Genomic DNA, 18853 nt, shown 5'->3' with positions numbered 1-18853 from the left:
AGCTCCCTGTCTTGATTAGCTTGATCTAGATGCTTTCCAAGGTTTTGTTTCTCTGAAACAGCACCTGCCAGTTAAGTTGTTTGAAAGTTTTATGATATTGAAGTATGGGGCCTCTATTTCCTGTTCTTCCAGCTTTCTGAAATGTCCTTGGCTTCTGTTATACTGCTTTAAGACCTTCTGCTGCGGTCTCAAAAACAAACCATCGTCCAACCAGGTCACCTTGCTGGATGCAGCTCCAAAAGGAGGTCCAGGGACAGTTGCTTCCCATGCAGTCTGTGCACTCTTTTCCCTATTTCTGCCAAACCAACTGGCTGTCTTAATAAGAACTCATTGTGCAGTTTTGGCCTGCATCCCTTTGGCCACAAGAAATTCTGCAGCAGCTGCATGTTCCCACCTGGAGACTTCCTCTGAAATGTGGGGCAAGCCTTGAGGAGCAGGAGCCTGTGCCTTGTTGCCTTCTTTGTGAAGCCAGCACCAGGCTGATCTCTGTTGTCTGTTCCTTGGCTGTGCAGGGTGTTTAAATAACCCTTGTGAAGGAGGCATCTTGCCATGTGTGTTACTAAGTCTCAGAACTTCAAGTTGGCGAAAAACCCTGTTTCCTGCAGAGAATTCAGTTATAGGTGATACATTTTGTAGGGATCACTTATGCAGTGACAGGAAGCCCTTCAGTGGAGGACAACAGCAGAGCTGGATACCTTCTGTGTCTGAACTAAACAGAGAACATGAGGACAACTATCATGCAAGCATCAGGCAAAATCCCTGTTCCCTTGGCCTAAGAAGTGCACCCACAATTTCTGGTGGTGGTCAGGATTTATCAGTAAGGCATTAGGCAGCTTTAAATTACTGGACATGTCATCTCTGTGTATTACTTCTGCACAAAGCTCCCTGTTCCTCAGCTTCCAGAAATTAAACCCCCTGGCATTACATTTTACCTGTGTGAGATGCCTTCAGGTTGTCAAATAGTTCTTTAATTAGTTTATTTTCTTCTGTGCTCCAAGGGATGAGTATATTATTTATGCCACACTCCTAGACTTTTGCTAGTCTGCATTTATGTATTTTGTCTTCTGAATGCCCTCTCAGAGGGCTGCCCTCTGGGGTGGCATGAAGCACACCTCTGGCAGACACGGTTGTTCAGACTTGACTAATGGTAGAATATTAATAGCAGCAATAATAATTAAAGCAGTGCACTAAAATACCCGTGGGTGTTGTTGCTAAGTTAGTCTGTACCCCTAAAATTTCAGAGGAAAGGCATAAATTCTGGTTATTTCCATCCACGAAGTGAACAGTTGTCTCATTCAGCAACTGGAGTGAGCTTTCATCCCCGCTGTGGATGTTTCATTAGGACACAGTTCTCCCAGAGGGTCATGGTGCAGTTTACATTAAACTCAAGATAAAAATGACATTGAAGCTTTGCTCCTGTATTTTCTACCTTGCCTGAAAACAAATGCTTGACCTCTGGCTAGTCCACTGGCTTATTGCCTTGGTGTTATTAACCCACATGTACCAAGAGACAGGGAATTTGTGTTCTGTTTGCTCAGAGAGGAGCACTCAGCTCCTCTGCCTGACAGACTTGGGAATCTACGGAAGCAGTGGGGGAAAAGTTTTTCTAAGTAGAGGCTTGAGCAAATATTCTGGATGGAACAGGCTGAATGTGTGTGTCTACAGATGAGGGGTGAGGAAGGGCAGGGCTGTGCACAGAGGCTCAGCCTGCTGGGCACACAGTTAATGGGAATGCTCTGGGTGCAGGGTCATCACTTCTGTGGGCGAGTAGGAAAAGATGCCAGATAACAGAGAGTGGAAAAGGCAGTTGTTTCTCAGCAGGCCAGCGTGGGCAGGAGCAGTGCATGAAAGTTGAAGTGCTACAATGGGCAGATCTTCTCAGAGTCAGGAAAAGACTAACGCATGTCCTTGACTGCTCAAATTCACAGTCATACTTCTGTACGTTACCTGTTCCAGGATCTGTGCCTGGTTTCTGTCAACCTGAGTGAAAAGTAAGCATATGTTGACCTGTTTGGTTTTGGTTTGGTTGTTTGTTTTTTTTTTAAATTAGGGTAAGAGCTCATAAATATAAAAATATTGCACTGTTTTCCTGCTGTGAAGTGTGTGTTCTAGGTGTTAGCTGTGTGCTAGACAGCAAATGTGGTTGGATTTTTAAAAAATATTTTCATTTCTAAACGTAACCAAAACTAAGTCAAAATGCCAGAGTTTTCTGAAGTTTTATGAACTGAAGCTATAGAAATACTTAGCAGGTAAGAAACTGTTGTTAACATTTAACTTCTGAGTGCGTGAAATCGTTGAATACTGTGCTGTTCACCTCTAACTAGCCTTTAATTTAAACAAAAGCTATAAAAGTACAATTAGGCTCCAGTCCAGTGAAGCACTTAAATATGTTCCTAGTTTTAAGTGTATGAATAACCCCAGTGAAGTTAAGACATGCTTAACTGCTTTACTTGAAGAGGACATTTCTTGAAGTAGTTATAATATTTAAAGAACAATCCTGAAAGTATCACTGGGAAAGATGTAGAGAGGAGTAAAGTCCCATCTGCACTTCAGGATCTGACTGCTCTTGCCTAATGATTTATCCTATGGCGTCCTGATCCAGAGTTTATTGGGAGCTTGGGATGTGCTCCATCATCTGGTTGTCAGGCAGTTTCCTACCCCTGTCTACGGAGGGGAACACACACATGCACCTTCATTTGTCCTCCCTGCCTGACTCAGGCCTTTTCTAAACATGCTGCTGCTGCCACCAGGCTCAGCTCAATCCCATATAGAGCATCTAAACATCATGGATTTAACACTCCCATTTTCAGTGCTAAATCAATGTTCTTTATGCCTTTGTTCTTGGAACACTGCTCTATTTGAACCATAATTCTTCCCACATACCATAAACTTGGTCTGTTTTCACTCTGATAGAAATGGATCATTTAAAGAAGGAGGAAGAAGCCTGTGACCACTGTTCAAACATTTCAAGGCCATTGCTGGTTAGTGAAATGAGCTTGTGCACACCTCAGTCAGGTTCTGGGATTACCAGGGAAGTATTACCTTTCTGGGCTACAACCAACCTTGCAGCTGCTGGGACAAGGCAAGAGTAAGAGCTTCTCACTGCAGTTTTGGCAGGCAGTGAAACCCAGTTTATGGCTGACCTCCCACTGGGTGGTTTACTCCTCCAATCATCCTGTATTTGTACATAGGTAGAGAGAAACATTCTGCTGCAGAACAGAATCTGACCAAAGATTAAAGCTGGTCTCCTGTGAAATACACCGGAGCCCATTAAAGAAGGGACTGTTTGCCAAACATTGTTGTATATCCTCCCAAGACCATAAAAAACATTGTTAGCTGAAATAATAGTGGAAAGTTATTGCATTCCTCTATTCTCCTGCTTACCACCACACTGCAGCGTGACAGCAAACCTGTAATGAAATTTGTGAAGAGCTCTGCAGCACTTACCTTGAAAACTTCTTTATTGCCCTACATTTCTAGGGAGCACTGTGATATTCAGCCTCTGTCCAGCAGCAGCAACACCAGCTGAGGGAGTGAGATAGTCAAAATTCAACAAAAGTGCCTTGAATTTTTAATATTAAACACTTGCGGTACATTTTTTAATAGTCCAGGATAACTTTCTGTATTTACATATTATTATCTGAATAACAAATAGCTTCAAGGGTACAGCCAACTGTTCCATGCAGATGGAAAATGGTGAGTTTACTCTTATACATTATTTATTGAAAATAATGCCTTTGATTTCATCAACTCCACTGTTTTTCCCTGATGTCTGGCATGGACTCAGAACTCAATAGGAGATACACTTCAGAGAAGGTGGTTTTCTTCAGATATGTAGTCTGCTTTTGGATATCTAGGCTGTTACCACCTCACTCCCCGCAGACCTGCTGGGATTAATTCTTCCTTTGCCATAAAGAACCTTTTCTGGGATCTTGATGCATCATTTTGAGTGGAAAAGTACTTCTTAACGGGAGGTCTGCTCACAGTGGCTGCTGGAGGTGCAGATGGACAGCTGCCTTCCCACTGCTGGAGGGAGAGCAATGACCCTTGGTGGCAGGAACAACAAGTGGTGCCCCAGGGTAGCAGCCAATTTTGGGAATGCACCCTAGACAACATTTTCTGGCTTCTTGGAGGGCTCTTTGTGAACCTTCCCTGTTTGAAATGTGAGGTTTTAGTTTTGGCGAAGCTCTGAGATGAGGGTGTATGTTCTCTGTTTTCCATGGGCAAGATAGTTCCCAGAATTAAGCTTTAAAAAGTTGGACAAAAGGTAGTGTTTTCCTGCATATGTTTTGCTGGTAAGAACTTTGAATCAAATTGACACAATGCCTTTAGTTTTGCCTTTGTTTCATATCACTTCACCATTTTCACTGACATTTATATTTCAGTTCAAAGAGCTCTCCAATCTCAAAGCAGAATTTTGTAAGACCACTTTTATGGTTTTTTTTTAAAGACAATTCTTCTCTAATTTTTACTTTTAAAGGATGCAAGCTAAAAATCCAGTTGGACCAGTGACCAGGATCTTTGTGAAATCTAGAGAATCACTGAACAAGCCATTTGTGTTTAATTGCCTAAAATTAGGCAGAATACATGCCACTTGAAATTTAGTTGAGGCTCTTCCTTAAATTTAAGTGCAGCGCCATTAAAAATAAAGTTGCACGGGGGGAATATGTTTTCTTTGGGGATTTTTCAAAAGCATTTGAAAGCAGATCTCAGCTTCTCCATTAATTTCCAATGAGCCTAATGCTTTGTGATGCAGCATGCATACAGCCAGAGGCAGATCTGAACGGGCACACCAGGGGATAGAGTGGAAATTTTTTACAGATGGTATTTCAAAACATATTAGTGACTCGAGTTAAGTTCCCAAAAAAAGGCAAATGCTTTTTACTACGGAGGGATCTGAGCAGGAGCTTTCAGCCATTTTTCATGTTAATAAAGGGGCTTGTTTTAAAAGTGATTGAAACTAGTTTTAGCATTTTTATATGTATAAATCAATAATAGTATTAGACATGATGGTGTGTTTCTGGTATTGTTTGCCTGAGGAAAACCAGAAATAGCTCACTGAAATAGAAGACCTCTTATTTTATGTGTGCAGCAACTACTTCCAAAGAGTCTAATAATCCTAAATATAAGGGTTAATATTCTTTATGAGTAAAGTCATCTTCATGCTGTGTATGTTAACTATGCATATATATTGAGTTATCAGTCATTGATTGACAGTTCTCAGGGCTTTCTACTATGAACATACAATAATTTGTCATAGAGAAGGGAGGAATTAAACCAAATAGAACAAGTGTGCTATAAAACAAAAGGCACAAACATGTATTGTTTGTTTGTTGGTTTGTGGGGTTTTTTTTGTGCAGAGCAATTGGTCACAGTTGTACTGGCCTGGAATTTAAAAAGAAAGGAAAAAGGGCAAAAAGTAAATTGTCTGGTTCTCAGGAAGCACTTGTCCAATGTGTATTATTACAACTTCATGGGGAACTTTATTGTACCTGTGGAACTGCCTGAGTCCCAGCTTGAAAGGGCTCTCTCCTTCATGGATGTGTCACAGAACAGAAATTCCTGTAAATTTGGTCTTTCCTGTTGGAAATAGGACAGAGAAGAGAGAGTTCTAAGGTATAAAAGACAGCTATTTTAAAAAGGCTGCTGCTGTTCTTCATTCTGCAGATCCTACAGACATGAAATCCAATTGTTCAGCCTGGGAATATGGGAAATTCCCAGGACTAGATGTGTGCTGGAAGACTCATGGTGTAGTGCCATCATTTGTGGTTGACATGAAAGGACACTTCTTCTTGGTACAGGAAGTGTCTGAGGTTGGCTCAGGATCAAGGAATTGGCCTGGTTTCTTGCTGATGAATGTGGGGGATTTCTTTCTTAGACTTTTGGATGTGAAATAAGAAAAAATGTGTCAAGGGACATATGAAAAAAGGAGTAGATTTAAGATCTCACTTTATGTGAAAATGACCATTAGCATTGCTGTGTTCCAGAAAAGATGGAGGAAGGGTTATTTTAATGGATTTTCTCTGACTTACAGCACCGACAAGGATTGCACTGTATCTTGTACCTGCACCTCTCCAAATAAATTAAGGAGAAAGGAGAAGGTGTTGATTTTTATTCTGTTGGATAAATCAAAGTGGAGGCTGTTCCATAAGGAACACAGTCTGTGAAGAAGGTATCTCCTGCTATCACCATAAGTTCTAGTTTTTCTGAAAATGACTCACTTCTCTTTTTACCTGAGTTGTAAATACAATGGGCTGCTTTTCTCAAGAGTATCAGTGTTCTGTTCCACTGCTCCCTTGATCACAGTTGTGTTTGTACTATGTAATTCTTAGGGAATTCTGTCCATGGTCTGCAAAACGGGAGGGGAAAGTAAGAGCAAACCTTAAGTTCAAAAACTGTCCATTTGGGGTTTTTTCCCCCGTTTGCATAGGGCAGGAAAATCCATTCTTACTGGAAAGAGAATGTTATGGTATAATGCAGTTAACACCTTCTGTTGAGAAGGAGAATTAATTAGGAAGGAGTTGGAGCCTCTGGGTGACAGATTCATGATCCATGAAGCTAATCAGTTTTGTAGCCTGTCACTGCTTTTGCTGCAGACTGGTCAGCAGCTGGATCCCATGCTGGGGAAGGAGATGTTTGCAGCTTGTCACGTTTTCACTGCTGTGCCAGTGTGGAACAGGAAAGCAATGTTACTTTATTTCTGCAGCTCAAAAGTTACTGTTCCATCTAGCACTGGCTGTAAAGCCTCGGTGGGTTTCTGGAGAAGGAAATCAAGCGTTGAACTCGCCACTAAATTTAGTGATTTAGCTGTGGTGAATCGTCTGTGCCTACAGAAGTCACAGCAGCATTTAGGTACTAAAAGGTAACTGTGTAGGTAAGACTACTCTGAACCTGTGGTTTAACTGGGCTCAAAATGCACATTGACCTGATGATTAAAAGTAGTATTTGTTACCTTATTGTTAATCTTATTGATATTTATCTTTGTCCTTTCATTGATCATGTACCAAATGAGGAGCTGTTCCACCTCCTTCTCCTACTGTGGCTGTAAAACATGAACACAGACCATTCTGCAGCTTTCAAGGTGCAGAGCATGTTGGGGTAGGGTTTTTTTTGTGCCAGAACTGCAGATGTTTCTTCATGCCCAGCAATTTCATCAAGTTTGTTAAGGAGAAGAACCCACAGTCATCTCCATCCCAGTGCTTCGTTGGAAAAACATATCTTGTATTAAATACTTTAAAGATTCATGAAGCAGCTTTAATTTTGTTTGCATTTCTTCCTGAAGGGTAAAGCTGTCAGAAATCTCTAAATGCATTGCCTAATCCATTTCCAAACTCAGTATATTAAGGTCTGCAAGCAAAACTCATTTTTAGACTAGCAAGTTTGCAGACAGGAGAGAAGGCAGGGGAAATAGAGCAGGAAGGATTTTTCTTTCCTTGGTAATGCACTGAACTACCTGCATGGCTGCAGTGTCAGTCCCTCACGAAAAATAGTGCAACCCAAATGGGCTGTAAGAGCAACTCTGATAAATAGAGGACTTCACATGTTTCTGTTGGATCAGATACAAATAGAGTAAATACATCTATCAGGGAATGAAGGTTCAGACAAAAGAAAATTTCCTTCCCTGTATTGCCTCCCAGCTTCCAAGGTTGCCATGGGCAGGTTCATGTGCAGCTGAGTAGCTTTTGTTTTCTCATGTCCCAGTTTCTAATCTATGACCTTTTTATGTTAGTACATGATTTTATTTCCGAGGTTCTGCTCTGCCAGCTGAAGAGCTTTTCCTGTTTTCTTATGCCTGCAAAGACAGTGCTCACAGTTGGGCTCAGGAGGCTGGCTGGGAAATGTTCATTTAAGGAACTGATTCAATGCAAGGTAAAGAATGAGTGAAAATCATCTGTAGAACAGAGAAAAATGACCTGACATCAAGCTGTCTGTCATGTACAAAGGCAATACCTCTGGGTTGCTGGCCAAGCTCTGCAGTAGCAAATACAGAGCGAGAACACTCAAAGACCTTTCCCAAGACAACAGCAGGATGCCTCAGGTTTGATGCTTGGCATGTTGTATGAAAGGTGCCTGAAGGGCTGTTTCACATATCAGGTCTAATCCATCCTCAGCTGGCCCATGGAAATGATTAGCCATGGCATTGTCAGCCTTTGCTTGGGATCCCTGCTCCTAAACATCCCTGGTGTGTCCCTCCCCAGTTCACCTGCCTGCCCTGGAGACAGGCTCTGCTTCTCATGCAGACCTGAGCTCCTCTGCTGGTTGTGCACTGTGGGGCCTGTTGGCAGTTCATAATGCTAATTTAAAATCACACTAATGTTAAATGTAAGCTGTACCTGGCCAGCTCAGACCATCGTTTCCTACCACAGAGGTCAAGTGTATGCTCTCAATTCTTCCCGAACTCAGCAGTGTTGGGTGTTAATGAGGCCAAGTTTCAGCCATCAATTACTGTAATTTTCCTCTCTCACCCAGTTGCCAGAGTTCACAATGTGGTCACACCTAATGCAGAGAAGTGGAGAGCGTGCTGGTACCCAGCTCCCTTCCCTGGCAGAGCACTGGGGTGCCTTAGACACCCAGGCACTCCACTGCACAGCATCAGGGCTGCCAAAAAGGGATGGTTTCTTAATGTCTTATCACAGTTTTCTTGGTGGTAAGGCTGAAGGATTATGAGGGTGTGCCTTGCTAGAACATCTTTGTACAGTTTGATTTCTTCACATTCCTGGTAATTTTCTTCTCATAAGAAATAATAAACATGACCAGCTTCATGCTAAGCTCCTCCATCACCAGCCCATAGGTGTCTTGCCTGATGCTTTATGTGTCCTAACACTGACTTTCTCTGCCTTGCACACAGGCAGGACTGACCCATGGCAGTGCACTTGCTCTCTTGTCAGCCTCTGGCCAAGCAGAGGTGGCAGGAGGTGACAGCCATGGCTGTGCTCTGATGGCAGTTTGTTCTTCTGTGTGACTTGCTAATGTCACTGTTTGGCTCAGTGTGTCAAGTGCTGGTTAGAGTTTCTTGGAATAAAGGAAGTATTAACTGTAAATTGCTGTGACTGGTATCCAATTAGAGAATACATTGGGAAGAACTTGGGCGACAATCCAGCAAAGCACTTAAGCACCCACTGATTTTTAAGGAAAGGCCCCTTAACTGGGATTGCTCATGCTCTCAAACATCATCAGTAGCATTTTCCAGTGGACCAGTACTTCTTCCTGACTACCTCAGCACATCCATCTCATTTTCTGAAGTGACCTAAGGAGCTGGGAGTTCAAGGTTGACTTGAAGTCTGAAGGAAATAAACTCCTAAATCACTGCTGTGCTTTGAAAAGTCTACTCAGCTGGACAGCTGCTTTTGCTGTTCTTCATCCTCACTGCAATAAATAAAACTATGACAGCTTTTAAACCACTGCTAAATTATGAGCTTTGCCTTTGCCTGTCTAGATGTTCCTGTTGCATTGGGATTACCCAAGATATTCCTATATGTAATGGTCAGGGTATTCTTTCCAAATGCAACCATAATGCAATTTTTCAGCTATGTCTTCCTCGTAGAAAAAGGGGACAACTGGCAGAAGGAAGATGCAGTGAGAAGGGATAGAGATGGACCTAACCCAGGTGCATCTCTACTTCTGACTCTTGTGGTCATCCCACCTTTCCTTTAATTGCTTGTCCCTCTATGTAGTAAATGCTGCTTTGACTGACCTCTCGTTCTTGCTGCTCTCCCTCCTCCTCTGCCACAACCTCCTTTTTGTCTCCAGACTTCGGTTACATGGTTTCTCTCGTCCCTTCTTTCCTGCCAGCTCTTAAGTGTTGATGCAGTAACACTGTAATCAATGACAAGTACTCAGGTCCCTGGGCAAGTACTGCTGGGATGAGGAGTTATGAATAATTGCACTTTACTAGAATTCATAACTGATTTCCAGAGGTTACTCAGCAGTCAAGCGTTTGTCGCCCTCCCTATCCCAATGACTGCTGAGAGGGGGAAAAAAAAGTGATTGTTATGCCAAAGTAATGAGCAAAGAGGTCAGAAAGTTTGATAAGAGCAGGAGAAGTCGTTCCCTGTGATTTCATTAGCGGTGTTTTAGAGAGCAGGTTCAGTAATTGCTGTGGTAATTCTGAATGGCTTTTGACTGTGAGAACACATAGGTGTTTTTTAAAGTTAGAATATTTGCTAGTGGGAGAGAGTTCCACTAAAATAAGGCAGTATGATAATGGTAGTTAGAGAGGGGCATGGGCTGTGGGCTTGGGAAGCAGCAGTTCTGCTCTGTGCTGTGTGACTTCTCCAGGCCTCAATTTTTCTTCTCAAAATGGTCTATGGTAACATGTATGTGTTAGTGAGCAGCACAAAAGCAAATTGTGAATCAGGATGTAGCTGCCTTCCAAGGTGATGGCTTAGAGGGAGCAGATTTGTTTTGCAGATATTTCAGTGTGTGCCTGTACAACAGCCATCACATGACTGTTATTGCTGCACAAACTGCAAAGTCAGAAAGGGTGGCAAATGCTCCTTGTATGGGCAAGTGCAAAATTTGCTTGAGTGAGCCCTGGTTTTGAAAGTAGGAGATCCAGTTCTGAGCTACCAGCAGACCTGCTGGTGGTTCCCCTGGGAGCACAGCCAGGGGGTAGCACTGTGGGCCTTCTGCAGGTTGTTTTTGAGGAAAGTCATTGATATTCCTTTGGTTTTGCAGAGGTGCTTTTAACTTTCCAGGGAGTGAGAGCTGTTGCAAAGATGTGTGCTCATCCCCTTTGTTTTATACAGGTTGCTGCTCCTGGCTGGGTTGCTTCTTTTGAGCTTTTACCACATCTTTGTTCAGGGTTATAAAGGACAAAGTCTGCAAATCCCCCTATGAGATGGAGAGCAAGGAGGAGAGGATGCTCTTCATCCCACTTGGCCTCCCAGTGGCTGCTTGGGTTTTAATTGTGCCTCTCTTCCCTCCAGGTGCAGACAGATGAGCTACCCCGACGACCTGCCCCAGATCTCCGTGGTGTTCATCTTCGTGAACGAGGCGCTCTCGGTCATCCTGCGCTCGGTGCACAGCGTGGTCAACCACACCCCCTCCCACCTGCTCAAGGAGATCATCCTGGTGGATGACAACAGTGACAACGGTGAGCATTCCCAACCTCTCCTCCTGCTCTGGGATTTCTAGACGTGGAACGCAAAGCGGGGGGAGTTTGGTCACTGCTGGCCAAAAATGCTTATTTTTTTAACGTTGGATGAAACACCTTTGAGTCGTTCTGCATTAAAGCAGCTGGGGGAGGAGGGTCATACATGCCACCACAGCTAATAATCATTGACTCATATGTTGGTATAAATTAACATACCTCTGTTGAAGTCAGTAGAATTTGCGAGAGTTCATGTTTGTTGATGAGGGGCTTGACTGAGCCATTTGCACAAAGCTGTGAGTAAATATTGACTGTTTGTGTAACAAATAAACATTATGTGGGTAAACCCTGTTGATTTCATTGAAATCCTCACAGAATAAATGACATTTGTGATAGGCAGTCTTAATAGGACACTTCTGTCCAAATTTTCAGATCCAGAGGAACATTGTCATTAATAGACTAAAATTTTAAATTCTACTTTCAAGGAAAAATGGGGCTACAGATTCTCCTTTAAGATAGTTTCTGCTCTTTTACATAGTAGCACGCTTTTTTCAGGATTTAAAGAGGTGTTGATAACGTCAGATTTTGAACCTGATTTTTTTTTCTTTTTTTGAGATAGGGAGTAAATTCGTGTGTGGGAATGAAACAGAACGGGCACAAAGCACATGCAGCTTTCAGGTCATCTGGTTCATTCGTGTAAAAATAGCACTTGTGTTGCAGCAATCCAAACTCAGAACATACATGCATATAGAGTGCTACAGATCAGCACAGTACAATCAAGTTTGAAGAACTCTCAGGATACAAGGGACTAGCAGTGTTGTTGTGTTTTAAGTTGTTATACCTTAGTCTTCTAGAACTGCTGCATCTTCTAAAATCATCTTTATTTAAAATAAGCCCGAAGTTAACCATTTCCTCCACAGAACATCAGCTTTAATTAAGTGTTTCAGTTTTAAGTTACTTTTACTCTTCAGGATCCCTGAAGAGAGAGGAAGGTTGAGAGAAGAAAGAGCTCAAACAAAGCTAAATTCCAAAACATACAGGTTTAAGAAAAATGTTAATGCAATTCAGATTTCACTTATGGCAGCATAACCTATGGAGTAATTATGTGAGATTGCAGAGTGCTGGAGTCAATGTAATACTGAGGAGAACTGAGCTCATTGTTTCTCAGTGAACTCTTCTGTGGCTTTTCTCTGCTGCTTTCCTGGTAACTGGAGATTTATCAGGTCTTTGATTCCAGTGATAATGATCCTACTGGGTACTATAGATCTCAAGAATGAGGATTCTAACATCCTGAAAGCTTCTTCTAGTTTTCCTAATAAATACATTTGAGCAAAAGCCCCATTATGAATAAGCTGCAGTGTAAATGAATTACTAAACTAGATTGATTTTTAAAAAATAGAGAGAGCATTTTGGTAATTTGCCTGTTTATAAACCTCTTGAAATGAAGCTGAAAAAGAGGTGAATGAATTCTGCTCTGTCTGTGATTGAATGCCTGAAAATGAACAAAAGAGAAGTCTATTTGAGATCTTCAATATCCATTTAGTTCAATGGGAAAGAAGCCTGGTATTAAGGAGTCTTGATTATATTTAAGGGAAAACCCTAAAACAAAGAGAAATTAATTGTGATCTGAATTAGGTCTTGACCCAAAATCCATTGAGGTTATTTTTCAAACTCTTACTGAACAGCATAAATCAGAACAAATAATCACCAGACTGCCATGTTACACTGCTTTGTGGTCGGAGTTGCTCCTCCAGAGGCCACTTGTAACCTAATTCAAATCATCAGAGAATTAGAATAGTAATTATTTAAAAATATTTTGGCAAACTACCTCTTCAAAACTATACTCAAATCCATCAAGCCATATTAAACCTGGGCAAATCTCTGATCTGTAGAGAATTTCTCTGAGCTGATACCCATGGAATTAGCCCATGCCACAACCACAGTACTTGGTTTGTATCTGTGAGAGTGAGAAAGGATTTAGGATTACTTGAAGGATCTCTTTCCCTCTTATTCCCTGTTGCAGAATAAATTAAAGTAAAGCATAATTACAGGGCTTTTCTCGTTCTAAATGTCTGTGGGTTTTTTTTGTTTGTTTGTTTTTTTGTCCTGCAGTTGAGCTAAAATTTAATCTGGACCAGTATGTCAATAAAAGATACCCGGGTCTGGTGAAAATCGTGCGCAACAACAAACGAGAAGGACTGATCCGAGCCAGGATCCAGGGCTGGAAAGCAGCAACCTCTCCTGTCGTTGGCTTCTTTGATGCCCACGTGGAATTCAACATTGGCTGGTAAGTGCTGGCTGTCCCCAGGGGGAGGCTGGCTCTGGGACAGTGGGCCCTGTGTCTCAGGGGCTGTGCAAGGATTTGCTCAGCGACAGGGAAGCCGAGGAGCCGTGGGGGTGAGGTGGCTGTGGGCTGGTGTCACCCCATCAGCAGTTACTTTGGAATAATGTCCTTGATTATTGCAACACTGCTGAGAGTCTTCTGCAATGACTGTAAGATCCATAAAAAAGCTGCTGTGACTGGTCTAGGACAGCTCAGTAGAGAGGGAAGTAATTGTAACCCAATGGATGTGAAATCCCAGGAGCCATCAAATGGGGAGACACCATTAAGGAGCTTTGGGCCAGGTGCTTTCAAGCACTTCTTTTACCTCCTTGTCATTTTCTGTCATTTCGTCTTGGAAAGTTGAATACCAATCTGATTTCCTCATAAATTTTCTTGCCTTTACATTTGCGGGAAACATTAAATTATTTCCTGCATTTTTAATGGAGCTTGAAATTAGTGCACCTTTCCTCACCCCCCTTTGGTTTGCAAGGGAAGAACAGTCTTGGGTTTAATGGACCAGATCTGCATTTGGAGTAAACCTTTGCAGCACCACTTGGTGGCCAATATTTTGCATTACTTGAAGTTGGGACTGAAGGAACTGATATGTACAGTCAGCTGAAAAAGGGCTGCTGGGACCTTCAGCATGTAAAGTGTGTGTTTTCCAAAGATAGGCTGTTATTTGATAATGATGATGCAGAGTTATGGTGGAAATGATTATGCTCTGCAATTCTGGGAGATATCCTCAAATTAAAACTAAAAATAGCTGTACTTACAACTAGGGAGAAACTTAATTGCAAAGGAGTGGAGTGTTTATTTTTATATGTTCATGAATATCTTTATAAAATGGAAGATGCAGTAAAATAAGTCTTGTAGTGCACCTGGTTTATGTTCATCTCATTTTTTTTCCCTAGGACTATGTTAGACTATAATAGCAGTTGTAGTAGTTTTCTAGAAACTTAAGAGCTGGTTTAATTTATTTATTTACTTTTAAAGCAAGTAGGTCTTTCAAATCGTTGCAAACATTCATCTAGGGTAATATCAGCTATAGGGCAGGATTGGGGACGGGGCAGAGCATGCTCTGGGTGCTGTTCCCAGTGCTTGTCCTGCCCAAGCTGCAGTTTTCTGAGTCTTATGGAGAATTTTGTTATAATTTTATGAAGGACATTGAGATCTGACTGATGTGCTGTATCCAGCCAAGCTCAGCAGCAGTGTCAGTAAGCAGGAAAGGGCTTTGTGGTTGCTTTGGGGTTTGTTAGGGGTTCTTCTGAACCTTACTGCATTGCATTAGTGTCAGAAAGGGTTCAAATCAGCACAGCAAGAATGCAGACTGCTCGGTGAATGAGAGGGTGTGTATGGCCGAGATAAAGAGTGTCTGCATTTATTGCATCCTCCCTGGTGCCCTGTCCTTTCCACAGCACACCCAGTGTGCTGAGCTGGGCTCAGCAGCTGCCCTGGGATCCCTGGGCTCTGGAGCAGCCCCAGCAGGTGTGTGGGGCTGACAGACACGTGTCCCATGTCCCAGAGCCGTGTGTGCTCTGAGTGCTCCCCACTGGGGTTCCCACTGTTCTTCCACTCAACCCTTGTGGCTGCTGAGCCACCTCCAGCCCTGCTCTACCCACCTCCTCCTGGTTTTAGTGCTGCCCACCTGTGCACATGTGGGTGCCTGTCAGCTCCATTTTCATCTAATCTTCTTTTACTGGGAGGGACTGAAGTCCTTCCATCTGGGCTGCTTTGTTTTTCCCCACCAGGTTACAATTACCCGCACTCCCAGCCCTACAAGCTTGGGAGTGAGGCAGGAATCTCTTGTTAAAGTACTGCTGTTCTATTCTCCTACTTAGGTGCACCTTGAATGAATATTTCCCCCCATTTTCAGTGCATATTTATGTGTTCAGAGGCCACACAGATTGCTCCCACTCAAAGCTGTCTCTGGATTATTTGTGAGGCAATTAAAAAGAAGCCAATTCCTTTACCACAGAAAAGAGCATTAGCTTTCTGTTTGGTTTGTGTTCCATCTAAAAGTCAAGTACCTGCAGTGCAATTCTAGTCTTCCAATCTATGGCTGCTTTACCTGCCTAATCAGTTGGCAGATTAACTCATATAGAATCAAAGAAGGACTTCTTCACTGTCTCATGAAATATGCAGGACCAATAACAAAAAAACTTCTTTTGACAATAGTGGGCCATTTACAGGTGAATTTTGGCCTTATTTCTCACTATAGCATTTTATGGGCTCTCACAGCATTGCTCTCCAGGGACACTTCTTCTAAACTAAAATACAATCTGGTAGGATATAAAAAAACACTATGCAACCTGGCAGGTCAAATTAGCCATTGAATTATTTATTTTGATGTGCTTAATTGCTGCTTTTTGGCTTCTCAGGTGTAGAAATATGTTATTGCAGAGCAGTGATTTTTGACTGACCTGTTCCCCTTAAGGCTTTTGACGGTGTGAGCCAATACTGCTGCTGTGAGAGTGAAAGAGGAGAGCACTGCCTGAAAGGGAGGCCATTGCCATTAATTCTCAAATGGAATTTTAAACTAAAATTACGTGATAATGTATTTGTACAGTTCATGTGTAAAATTCTACCTCTCCTGCAGTAGAACCAGGTCTGTTTTTAATGGTTACTTAACAGGAGTCAGCAACCCAGCAGAAGCAGTGGATATGAAAAGCTCCTGTACTTTCCTCTCTGAGGGTGTATTTAAGCTGGTATAGCTCAGTTTCCCTTCAGTCCTCTGAAGATTTCAGCATTCCTGCCCTGACTTTTGTATTAGGTCCCCCCACTGTGTGCTAAGCCACAGTAACCCTGAGTGCAGACCATCACATCCTGGATGCCCATTGTGTTGCAGAACATGTAGAGCATTGTGTAGACTCCTGTCTTTGAGAGATGGGAAAGAATAGCACGAGGAGGAGAAGAGAACTTCCCTACACTGTGTCTGGGAGCAGGAAAGAGAGATAGCAGAGATAGGGTGTTAATTCTCTGGGTGAGAAAAAGGACACATTGAGTGAAGGAGAGCAGAAATCAGTAAGTGAAAGGCAGAAACCACAATATATTAGCAGCCATAAAGAGGGTGCTAGGAGCCATAAAAGAAGACATAATGATAGAGTATTATAGTTACATTCTGTCTTAGGAATTGCTTTTGCTCCTATCACTGAGGTAATATCAGAGCACTGAATGGAGTTATGCAGTACCATGGTAATTAAAATTTTGCCAGACAAAGGGGGAGTATCAATAAGGAAGCAGTGAAGTAAGAGGATTTAATCAAAAGATTTCAATATAACAGAGAGACAGAGTCAGCCTGACACGAGAAAGAGAACCTGAAATATAAGCTGAGTATCCATCAGACTGTGTCATACAGATCCCATCATTATGGATTATGCCCGAAGTTGGCAGTGCTTTAAAAATATAGAAAACTGGTGTTTTAATGAACTACGAAGAACTAAAGATCAAGATCCCTGGGTCTGTGGATGATACTTTGCAGGTGCTGCTCTATCCTGTGAGATGCAGTGCAATTTGCTGCAGTGGCTGTGAGCAATGGACTCCTGACACGGTGTGTAAAGGAAAAAGGAAGTTGATTTCCTCCTGGTCTTCTAACTTTGGTTATCCCAAGTACTCTGTAACAGAGACATGGTTATGCTTTTGTGGAGCACAGCCACAAGGTCTTTGTTTCCCTGAGAGCTCCCTTTTAACATTTTCATGCAATGAGCTGGAAGCCAACCTCTGTCAGCAGGTGAACTCCCTGTCCCCCCTGTTCAAGCTCAGTTGGGTCTTTGGGGACCTGGTAAGGTCCAGGTGGTTCTTTTTTTCCAGTGAGAGAGGTGGTGAAGGTGAGGGCAAAATTACCTGTGCAATCCCTCCCCTCTGGAGGGTTCAAGCACATCCCTCCTGCTCAGGACATGGTTCATGGCAGCATCCCTGGTACCGTGCCAGGGTTGACCTGGGATGTTTTATTTATGCAGAGGAAAGGACATGTGTTTACTAAGGGAGTTTTTTTCTCATCCACAGCCTTTGGATCAATTTGGTAACTTGATGGAATACATGTTTTAGATAGCAAAAGGGAACTAGCATCATGTGAGTGGAGAGGGAAGCGTGAAGCCCATGTGGGCCCTTCAGATCCATGGGACAGTGCCAGCCTACATTGAGAGGACGTACCAGAAAAGCAGCTTCAACTATTCATCTACCTCAACGACCTAGAGTGTTCATTGGAGCATCCTCGTTGCTTTTCAGTGGTGCAGAAAAGAGCTGTTGAGATTTGGCAGCCAAAGAGCTGATCTTTGACTCTGCACCTGGCTGGGGGCTGCAGGTCTGAAACTTCCCTGGGGACACAGGAACACTGATAGAGATGTCAGGGAGAGCAGGTGGGGAATTCCTCTCTTTTCTCTTAGAGACCCGGGAAGGGAGAATGAAATTTATTTCTTTTTCAGTTCTCTGAACACTTATTTACAGGAAAGGCATTCTGCATTAAATATTCCTCAGATGGCCTCAGTGAAGAATTATGTGTGTCAGTAGATCTGCTTGTCTGCATCTGATAAATGTGTATTGTCAGTGAAATGTGAGGTAGCGTATAAAATCATGCAAAATAAGCTTTCAGTTTACACAGCTTTTTTTTTTCTTACATTCCTGTGTTAAGTTTACACTTCATGGTATCTGACAGTGGCAGAGCCAGAGTAAAATACGGTGTTAAACCCACTGAGCCATAAAATCGAGCAGATGAGACCATGTTGTCTTTCATTTCTGTCTTGTAAGGACTCTTCCTTAAATGCTTGCAAGAAAAAGAAATTCTGATTTGTGAAAGCTGAAAAAATAAAGGTTGGATTTTTTTTTTTTTAATGTCCATTCCTCATTTTTCATTGGAGTAAAAATTAACGTAGTGGTTGTGGAGAGGAAAAAAAAGATACATGCTTATCTCAAAAGAACCCAAAGATTAGGGTATTTGTGTACCCACTTGGAATAGGGCAGAATTTGAGAGACATTTCCCAATGCAATTCCTGTCATTTAGGAAAGGATTTACTTTTGAACCAATTTAGAAAAAGTGACATTTGAGCGGTGGGGAGGAATTTATTGACAAATGATTGACAAATCTCAATCATTCTGATTAAGAACTGGAGAGTGGGCTTTGCTTCTCAGATGCTACATGTTAGCAAAGCATCCCTGAAGTTGTGAAGGCTGTTGAAGTAGCACAGTTGGGCAGCTCTCTGGCCTGCAGCAATCATGTGGTTTCCCTAACCCTATGCTGTACCTTTTAAAAAGTCTGCTTGAAGTCAGCAGGTGTTTTTACATATTTTAAAAGGTGAATTATATAATCAAGTGCACTGAGGAGCTCATAACTAACTTCTTTTTATCTGTGGGGTTTTTTTTTCTGGAAGAAGCTGTTCTTTCTAGCATTGTGGAAAATCAGACTTCCCCATGGCATGAATTCTCCAGCAATCTGATAAGGATGT

At 42.3% G+C, this 18853-nt stretch overlaps 1 protein-coding gene across 1 annotated transcript in view; it reads left to right on the top strand.

Annotated features, from left to right (window-relative positions):
* The window catches only part of GALNT9 (polypeptide N-acetylgalactosaminyltransferase 9), a 111023-nt gene that overhangs the window by 9154 nt on the left and 83016 nt on the right, over positions 1–18853 (top strand). Inside the window, exons 2-3 of the mRNA XM_029961188.1 lie at positions 10929–11095; positions 13205–13379. Of these exons, the coding sequence (XP_029817048.1) occupies positions 10929–11095; positions 13205–13379 (342 nt within the window). The remainder of the gene's footprint in view (positions 1–10928; positions 11096–13204; positions 13380–18853) is intronic.

This window comes from Manacus vitellinus, unplaced genomic scaffold (genome assembly GCF_001715985.3).
Source record: "Manacus vitellinus isolate BGI_N305 unplaced genomic scaffold, ASM171598v3 scaffold_31_pilon, whole genome shotgun sequence".
NCBI lineage: Eukaryota > Metazoa > Chordata > Aves > Passeriformes > Pipridae > Manacus > Manacus vitellinus.
Note: the sequence above shows the minus strand (reverse complement) of the source record. Positions and strands in the feature narration are given on the sequence as shown.